At 49.8% G+C, this 10,000-nt stretch overlaps 1 protein-coding gene across 2 annotated transcripts in view; it reads left to right on the forward strand.

The window, feature by feature from the left end:
• Positions 1-10,000, forward strand: part of gria4a (glutamate receptor, ionotropic, AMPA 4a) — a 50,188-nt gene that overhangs the window by 22,487 nt on the left and 17,701 nt on the right. For both annotated transcript variants that reach the window (XM_084673608.1, XM_084673607.1), the window contains exons 8-11: positions 1,531-1,698; positions 2,057-2,161; positions 2,462-2,572; positions 9,272-9,478. In XM_084673608.1, coding sequence (XP_084529734.1) covers positions 1,531-1,698; positions 2,057-2,161; positions 2,462-2,572; positions 9,272-9,478 — 591 coding nt within the window. The remainder of the gene's footprint in view (positions 1-1,530; positions 1,699-2,056; positions 2,162-2,461; positions 2,573-9,271; positions 9,479-10,000) is intronic.

Below are 10,000 nucleotides of genomic sequence, written 5' to 3' on the forward strand. Positions count from 1 at the left end.
TCTCTCCTCTTCTCGCTCGCTCACTCACTCTACCATTCCCTGTGTGCTGCGAGAGAAAGAGAGAGCTGCAATTTTCTCTCATTCTGTCTAATTTTCTTTCTTTCTCTCTCCCTTTCCCCTCACACACACTCTGTCTCTCAGTTTGTCTAGGATAAATAGCCTTGAAGTGTCATGACATTTTTCACCATCATAGTCATGTTAATTGGCCATCAGCGTTTTCATATTCATGCAAAAAAATCATTACAACATGACAGGTCGATCTGTCTGTGGCAGAGTATACCTAGTGTGTGTGTGTGTGTGTACCTATGTGTACATTTGTGTGTATGTTTGTAAATGTCATCTGTTAGACGGACAGTTTCTCAGCAGAGGTTAGAGGTAAAACATTTGATTCCATGAACAAGATACCAACAAAGAGCGAGTTTCCACAGACTAACACCCCCTCTGTGTTTGAAACAAAGGGAATCACCTCAGGGGGACCGAGTCTGCTGTTCTGTCTCCTAACAGAGTCAAAGCCAGACTCCTGGTGTCTTGAACACAGCTTTACTCTCCTGCAAAAAAGTCTTCAAAAGATGAAGCAGAGATCAAATAAGACATGGTTGTTCACAACGCAAACACTCTCTGTGAGTGAGAAAAGAAAGAGATGTCAGAGAGAGAGAGAGAGAGAGAGAGAGAGAGAGAGAGAGAGAGAGAGAGAGAGAGAGAGAGAGAGAGAGATGTCAGAAAAACACAGAGTGAGACAGACAGAGAGAGAGATGTCAGAGAGAGAGACAGATAGAGACACGTCAGAGATAGAGAGAGAGACAGAGAGACACCTGTAGAGATGACTCCCCTGGGTGTGTCATTCTTCCTCCCTCCACTTCTCTCTCAGCTTCTCCATCCATGTGTTTCCTGATGTGAGGGCTTCCTGCTGGGCGTCTGACGGCCTCTGGAGCGACGCGTCTATGTGGGGCTTTTGTTTGTTTGTGCGTGCTTGTGTTGTGTGTGTCTGTTATTTTGCAAGCGCAGCATCTGTGTGTTTTTGTTCACTTGAGTGTGTGAGTGTGTGTGTGTGTGTGGATGACATGGTTGCCTGCAGCGTATTTGAGTCACTCCATGGCCCAGTGTCTTACCTATAATCAAAGTGTCACACAGGACGCCCGGGTACTCACTCATTCCTGCTCGCTCTGCCTTATCTAACCGCTACAAATCAGTCTCTTGTAGACCTCCCCCTGATAGCTCTTTGTTTTGTGCGCCTAGTTATCTTGTCGACTCATTTGTATCTTGGGTTTAGGAGCGGTGTTTAATGACGGGATGTTGTCCTCTGTTGACAATCACTCTCAGCCCCTGATTGGGGTTTACATTTACATGTAGTCATTCGGCAACTTACAGTGAGTACAGGGACATTCTCCCTCCCATTGTCCCTCGCCCAAGGACACAACGTAAATTGAACGACCAGGAATCAAACCGGCAACCTTCTGATTAATAGCCTTACTCCCTAACCGCTCAGCCATCTGACCCCAGAGGCTTGTGTTTCCTGTTTCCTGTCCTCAGTTCACCTCCTCGCTGACGTACGACGGCGTGCTGGTGATGGCGGAGGCGTTCCGGAACCTCAGGCGTCAGAAGATCGACATCTCGCGGCGTGGAAACGCCGGCGACTGTCTGGCCAATCCAGCTGCTCCATGGCACCAGGGCATCGACATGGAACGCACTCTCAAACAGGTCAGAGGTCATCACAGCACTTTCTGTATGCATGGTTACACTTATCTAGATTACAACTGTGTCATTTAGATATTTACATTTGGTCATTTAGCAGACGCTCTTATCCAGAGTGACTAACAGTAAGTACAGGGACATTCCCCCGAGGCAAGTAGGGTGAAGTGCCTTGCCCAAAGACACAACATCATCTTGCACGGCCGGGAATCGAACTGGCAACCTTCAGATTACTAGATTACTGTTTTTCATTGGCCCCTGTCCGTGTTTCATTGGTTTGTCCCCCCAAAATATATGAACAACACAATAATGTATGAGAAGACAAGATACACATGTGGGCTCGAACATGTGACACCTGTGTATCCAGGTTCGTATCCAGGGACTAACAGGAAACGTCCAGTTCGACCACTATGGTCGACGAGTCAACTACACTATGGATGTGTTTGAACTGAAGAGCAATGGACCACGCAAGGTACCAACCTACTATCCGCCTAACCCTGACCACACACCACACACACACCTGCTGGGAAACACTTCCTGTTTACCATATGACCACGTGCACACCTGCTGGGAAACACTTCCTGTTTACAATATGACCACACGCACACCTTCTGGGAAACACTTCCTGTTTACAATATGACCACACGCACACCTGCTGGGATACACTTCCTGTTTACGATATGACCACACGCACACCTTCTGGGAAACACTTCCTGTTTAAAGTAAAACAACACACCTCCAACCCCTCTCCCTTACTCTCTTCTTTGCTCAGATTGGCTACTGGAACGATATAGACAAGCTGGTATTGGTCCAGAATGAGCCGCTGCTGTCCAATGAAAGCACACCAATGGAGAACAGGACAGTTGTCGTGACTACCATCATGGTAATATACCCTCTGACTCCTCCCTTCTCAGAACTAAAGTCTGTCCCTAATGCCTGCTCTCAGATCAGTGGGTGCCCTGCCCCCTAAGGGGGAAGGTCAGGTTATGATGAGGGGACGTGCTGGTCGGAGAACAGCAACCTCAACTGAAATCTCCTCCTGGTTCATTTCCCAGTGAGAGTGATCAGATAAAGGCCCCGTTCCAAATCTCCTTCTTTCCTTCCTTCCTTCCTTCCTTCCTTCCTTCCTTCCTTCCTTCCTTCCTTCCTTCCTTCCTTCCTTCCTTCCTTCCTTCCTTCCTTCCTTCCTTCCTTCCTTCCTTCCTTTCTTCTTTCTTTCCTTCCTTCCTTCCTTCTTTCCTTCTTTCTTTCCTTCCTTCCTTCCTTCCTTCCTTCCCTCCCTCTTCCACTACTCTGAGAGAGTCCCAGACCTGCCTGGTGGAAACCAGGGGGCATCTTTCCCCGCAGAGTTCCTGCAGGTCAGGGAGCTGAAGCAGGTGGGAGAAGGGATGAGAGAAGGGATGAGTGTGAAATGTGATGCAGCTGTCTCTGATCACTGTCAGAGAGGGAGGAGGAGGAGGAGAAGGGTGACTGAATGGAACGCAGCCGTAAGAACGCGGTCGAAGCCGATGGTGCCTCTAGTGGTGTAGCGTGGGACTGACATCAGGATGATGGAGGGGGGAGGGGGAAAGACACAACGCAGGAAAGGGAAGAGTGAAAGAGTGTCATGCTTCTTTGATCTTGCTCTGGCATGTTGGGTTTCTGTTCTGGTTTTTTCTTCCGTTTGTTTCTTGAACATCTGTAACAGAGAAACTGTGTGTTGTGTCAACATGCACATTTTTAGCATGTTTGTCTTTTTACTGTTTGTTCCCACCTTTTTTTTGTCTTTTTCCCTGTTCCCCCCTCCCTGTTTCTCTCCCCGCTCCTTCTTTCTCCCCCCCCCCCTTCCTTACTACGCTCCTCCCCCTCCCCCCATCTTTCTCCATGTCAGTGGACCATGGCTAATATTACCTCAGCCACCTCCTCCTCTTTGCAGCCACTGATGAGGAAGCCATTACTACGACACTGAAGACACGGGGAACAAATGGACGGAGGCCACGGGCCCACACAGACAGACACATGGACAGACAGACTACAGACAGACAGGCAGACTACAGACAGACTACAGACAGACAGGCAGACTATAGACAGACTACAGACAGACTACAGACAGACTACAGACAGACAGGCAGACTACAGACAGACTACAGACAGACTACAGACAGACAGGCAGACAACAGACAGACCACAGACAGACTACAGACAGACTACAGACAGACAGGCAGACTACAGACAGACAGACAGACTACAGACAGACTACAGACAGACAGACAGACTACAGACAGACTACAGACAGACTACAGACAGACAGACAGACAGACTACAGACAGACTACAGACAGATTACAGACAGACTACAGGCAGACTACAGACAGACAGGCAGACTACAGACAGACTACAGACAGACTACAGACAGACAGGCAGACTACAGACAGACTACAGACAGACAGGCAGACAACAGACAGACCACAGACAGACTACAGACAGACTACAGACAGATTACAGACTGACTCTAGCTGTCAGCTGCCTCCTCCTTCTCTGAGGAGAAGACAGACGGACAGACAGACAGAGAGACGGACGGACGGACGGACGGACAGACAGAGAGACAGACGGACGGACGGACGGAGAGACGGATGGACAGACAGACGGACAGACGGACGGATGGACAGACCCCTATGTAGAGTCTCTGTCTCCCATCTCTCTGCATCGCTCCACTGTAAATCAGCTTGGTCATGTGACATGTCTTCTCCTCTGCCCTCCTCCCCCAGAGGATGTATAAGAACAATACACATTTTTGCAGACGTCTTCCACAAAATGTGATTTTTTTTCTCTCTGATTTTTTGCGTGGAGAACATATGTTTCAAGCGACTTCAGGATGAGAAGGACTGAATGTATTTATTTTTGGGGTGGGGGGGTGGGGTGGGGGGGGCTGGAATCAAGAATCTTACCGTAAAACAAACTGTCAAAATGGTGCATAAATGTCGTGTGTGTGTGTGTGTGAGCGTGTTACCCAGCATGCCCCTGCAGCCTCCCTGTGGCTGGCATTGTGCTATCTGTCCAGACATGTTGGGTGTCTGTGTTAGAGTGGAACACTGATGTAGAGAGAGGTTTTGGGTTCAATGTCCGGGCACGCTTATTGCCTCACTTTGTTGTGTTCTTGATGTGAAACCATGCAGCAGATTGATTGATTCGTCTAGTTGGCGTAAACAAATGGAGCTTGTTCCTTTGTAGAGGTGGTCAATAGTACCTTGAGGAAGAAAAGTGGCCAAATAGTCACCGAATGATGATGTCACCTAAGTGCTTGAAGCCTTTGGTTGAACCCAGCATGGCCAATCTCTTTGAACTCTCTCTCACTCTCTCTCTTTCTCTGTTTTTCTCCCTTTCATTCTTTTGTCTATTTCGTAAGGATGGAGAGATGTGCCTCTGTATTGCGTAGACTAGCTCACACAGATAAGACAGGGTCTACCCGTGCAGAAACATTCACACCCACGCCGGGCACACAGACTGACAGACACACACACAGACACACACACACACAAGGACACGCACACAGACACACAGACCCACAAAAAAACATACAAGGGGAACCATCCCACCCTCCCACGCACGCGCACACACACACACACACACACACACACACACACACAGGGACACACACACAGGCTGACGGAGTAATGAGTCTAAAACTGACAAAAAAACACACTGACGTTGTAATAAACAGCAGGCTCCTCTCATGCACCCACACAGAACATGGAAGGCCACACACACACACACACACACACACACAGGAGAAGACACGGTCACATACTAAGTATATGGATGGAGATTGATCATGGGGGCATTGATCCCATTATCCCTCACCCATGTGTACATGCTGCTGGGGGCTGTGTGGGCGTGGGTGGGTGAGGGTGTTTTTTGTCCAGCTCAGCTGAATCAGGTATACATGGTGACCCTTGACCACATCCCATAATAGCAAGCTGGTTGTGTAAAGGATGATTGGTTAGTTTGATAGCCAGTAAAATTAGACACAATTTCACACATGGCATCCAGAACTAGCATCTTATATTAAAGTGAAATATCTTCTACAAATGAATGTGTTGTGCTGGAATGAACTAACTGGCTTGCTGGCTGGCGGGTATGCTTGCTGGCTGGTTCACTGGCTGGAAAGCTAGATAACAAGGTGTCTTGTTAGGCTGACTTCTGGAAGTATTCCTGGGCCTTTGGTTCAGTGAAATGTGTTGAGTCAGAGTGAGCTAGCTGGCTTGCACAGAAGCCCAGCCTGGTGCTAACACTAGCACAGTGTTTCATGTCTTATCAACTTGAACCATTCGTATCCTCAAAGACTCTCCCTCTCTCCTCCAGCCCTCTCTCTCCCCCATCGCCCTCTTTCCATTCTCCTATCCTCCATCCCTCTCCCCCCTGACCCTCCCCTGCCATCAGTCTCTCCCCCACACCTCTCTCCCTCATCTTTCTCTCTCCCCCCCCTGCCCCATTTCATTATCTCCTTTCGGTTTCGTTCGCTCCTCCTGATCTCTTGTATTTTTCTCTCTCCTCTTATTTCACCCCTCCTCTCTCTCTCTCTTCCTCTCTAACTGTCTCTCTCTCTCTCTTTTTCCTTTTCTCTGTCTCACTGTCTCTCTCTCTCTCTTTTGCATGCTTTCTCTTACTCTCTCTCTCATTCTACGCCAGGCACATATTTGACATCAGAGAAATATGCCCCCCCTCCACACACAGCCACAGTGCACCTCAAAACACCTGAAAGACTAAACATACACACAATCTCTGTAGTGAAGTGCACGCACTGCGACAAAACACACACATGCACACACTGCGACAAAAGAGTCTGTCACACACTGATAACAAACCTTAAAGAGGTTTAAAAGTGAAGCGATGGCTCTGTTGGCTGAACTCCCACTGGTGTGTGTGTTTACGCGTGTGTCCACTATGTATCTTTGTATGTGTATGTGTGTGTGTGTTGGTGCGAGTCCAGTATAAGTGTGTGTTTGAGTGTGTATATGTGTGTGTGTGCTCATCATTTCTGGCACACTCCAGTCCCTGCTGGGTGCCTGCCTTGATGAAGACACCCTTCAAAGTCACTCGCTCGGATTGAAACTGCGACCTTCTAATATGTTAAGTACAATTATCCAGGAGAGTCAGGGTACGAGGGGCTCCTCGCTAAACGCTGTCAGCTGTTCCACACATCCCTGAAGGGTTCTCCAACCCTACCTAGGGCACCTGCTGTTGCATAGATACGACCGGAAGCTTCGGTGGGCTTTGTCCCGACGGAGACAGGAAATCCCGGCGCGTTCTAAGGAAACAGAATATGGCCGTGCATTACATTACATTTACATGACATTTAGTCATTTAGCAGACGCTCTTATCCAGAGCGACTTACAGTAAGTACAGGGACATTCTCCCTGAGGCAAGTAGGGTGAAGTGCCTTGCCCAAGGACACAACGTCATTTGGCACGGCGGGGAATCGATCCGGCAACTTTCTGATTACTAGCTCAACTCCCTCACCGCTCAGCCATCTGACTCCCCATGTCCGTGCCAGTCCTCCCTGACCACAGAGGAAGAAGGCTTCCAGAAAGCTCCCAGTCTTGAGGGACGGCCTCAGCACATGCAGTACACAGTCCTGACAAGAGCTCTGTTCTCTGTGAGGGAGAACGTCAGACAGGTGTGTGTGGAGGTGTGGGGTGTGTGTGGAGGTGTGGGGTGTGTGGGGTGTGTGAGGCGGTGTGTGGTGGTGTCTGAGGAGGTGTGTGAGGAGGTGTGTGGGGTGTGTGAGGAGGTGTGAGGAGGTGTGTGGGGTGTGTGGGGTGTGTGAGGAGGTGTGTGGGGTGTGTGAGGAGGTGTGTGGGGTGTGTGGGGTGTGTGAGGAGGTGTGTGGGGTGTGTGGGGTGTGTGAGGAGGTGTGTGGGGTGTGTGGGGTGTGTGAGGAGGTGTGTGGGGTGTGTGGAGGTGTGTGGTGTGGGGTGTGTGGAGGTGTGTGCGAAGGGGGGGGTCATTGTGTGTTATCAGTCTGAGAGAATGTCTGGTCTTTGTTTTGGACCATATTAGCGCTCTGTGTCATGGTGACACAGAGGAGAGTTCTCTGAGGGAAATGGCTGCCAGCCTTTGTGTGATAATGAGATTCAGGAGAACAATGTCTTTCCTTAGCTTCGGCAACATTTAAACAGCATCTGGATGCTATGATGATGATGAAGGTAGTAATTATTTTCTTTGCCTTTCTGTACACTGTGAACGCCCCACCTTTTATGTGCTGGGGCACTGTGTTAAGATGTAAATGTGATTCAGTATCAATGTTGGCTTAATGTTGCAATTGTATTCTGTTTAAGTATGCAAAATTCTACTCCTATTTGATTCTGTCTGTTTGTTTCAATGTTGCCTTAATAAGCCAGGCTCTCAACTTTACATGTTATGAATGTAACTAGATGTTTGTTCATGAAAATGTCTATGTCAATCTGAAATGTATTTTATTAATTGTTATTTCAGTAGATTTATTTCCAAGAGTGTGAGATTATAAAACTCTCCTCTCACACCGTGTGCTTTGATTAATCATGATCTGGGGACATTCATTTGCTTCTGATATAACTACAGAGCACAATGCTCCAGGCGTTCCACCACCTGTGTGCGAATGTGGAACCCACTGTCCCTGATGACTATGGGTGTCTGTCAAGTGTGAGTGTGTGTGTGGGTGTCTTGATGGGTGTGTGTGTGTTGCGTGTTATGTCACTTCACCACTGAAGCAAATGCCTCAGAGAGATATGTGTGTGTGTTGTGTGTGTGTGTGTGTGTGGATCATCTCCTGTGTCTGTGGGAGGCTTTCTCTCTCTCCTCTTCCTCTCTCTCCTCGTCCTCTCTATCCTCTTCCTCTCTCTCCTCGTCCTCTCTCCTCTTCCTCTCTCTCCTCGTCCTCTCTCCTCTTCCTCTCTCTCCTCGTCCTCTCTCCTCTTCCTCTCTCTCCTCTTCCTCTCTCTCCTCGTCCTCTCTCTCCTCTTCCTCTCTCTCCTCGTCCTGTCTCTCCTCTTCCTCTCTCTCCTCTTTCTCTCTCTCCTCTTCCTCTCTCTCTTGTCTTCCTCTCTCTCCTCGTCCTCTCTCCTCTTCCTCTCTCTCCTCTTTCTCTCTCTCTCTCTCTCTCTCTCTCTCTCTCCTCTCCCTTCCCCTTCATTCCTCTCATAACTCACATGGGTCAGGTTTGTATCCTAGTAAAGGTCTGTGTGTATTCAGAGAGCTGAACTCCTGGCTCCAGTCACACTATATGGATATAAAATACCTCTCCAAACCTAACAGCCTTTTAAAACAGCCCATAATATTTTCTTTTGCCTGCTATAAAACAGAATAGAGACCCAATAACTGCATTCTGTCACTCGTCAAAGGCCACAACAATAGCTGAGTGTCAATCCATAACTCTTCCTCCCTTCCCCCTCCTTGAACGTAACTTGCCTTTTGTAAATACTGTCAAATACTTGAGGTGAACTTGATTTAACCTCGACCAGTGGCATGAAAATCTGATCTGAGCGCTGAACTGTAAGTAGTATCAAATACACCCCAAATGACGTGGGTGACAAGTGACTGAGCCAGGTGTGTGTGTCGCCGAGCAGGAGGGCCCCTACGTGATGCTGAAGAAGAACTGGGAGCTGTACGAGGGGAACGACCAGTTTGAAGGCTACTGCGTGGACCTGGCCTCCGAGATCGCCAAGCACATCGGCATCAAGTACAAGATCTCCATCGTCCCCGACGGGAAGTATGGAGCCCGAGACCCCGAGACCAAGATCTGGAACGGCATGGTGGGGGAGCTGGTGTACGGGGTAAGACCTGAGGGAGGGAGGGAGGGAGGGAGGGAGGGAGGGAGGGAGGGGGGAGGGAGGGAGGGAGGGAGGGAGGGAGGGAGGGAGGGAGGGAGGGAGGGAGGAGGGAGGGAGGGAGGGAGGGAGGGAGGGAGAGGGAGGGAGGGAGGGAGAGGGAGGGAGGGAGGGAGGGAGGGAGGGAGGGAGGGAGGGAGGGAGGGAGGGAGGGAGGGAGGGAGGGAGGGAGGGAGGGAGGGAGGGAGGGAGGGAGGGAGGGAGGGAGGGAGAGGGGAAGGGGGGAGGGAGGGAGGGCAGGCGAGGCGAGGCGAGGCGAGGCGAGGGGAGGGGAGGGGAGGGGAGGGGAGGGGAGGGGAGGGGAGGGGAGGGGAGGGGAGGGGAGGGGAGGGGAGGGGAGGGGAGGGAGAGTGGAAAGGATGGTGGACAGGCAAGAAAGGAAAAATGAGGCCACAGTCAGACGGTCAACTTGGTCTAATCGCTATGTGATTCTAGCTCACCCCTCAATGTAGCTACAATAGCTGCCTC

Source organism: Hypomesus nipponensis, chromosome 15 (genome assembly GCF_054491055.1).
Source record: "Hypomesus nipponensis isolate SF chromosome 15, ASM5449105v1, whole genome shotgun sequence".
NCBI classification, from domain to species: Eukaryota; Metazoa; Chordata; class Actinopteri; order Osmeriformes; family Osmeridae; genus Hypomesus; species Hypomesus nipponensis.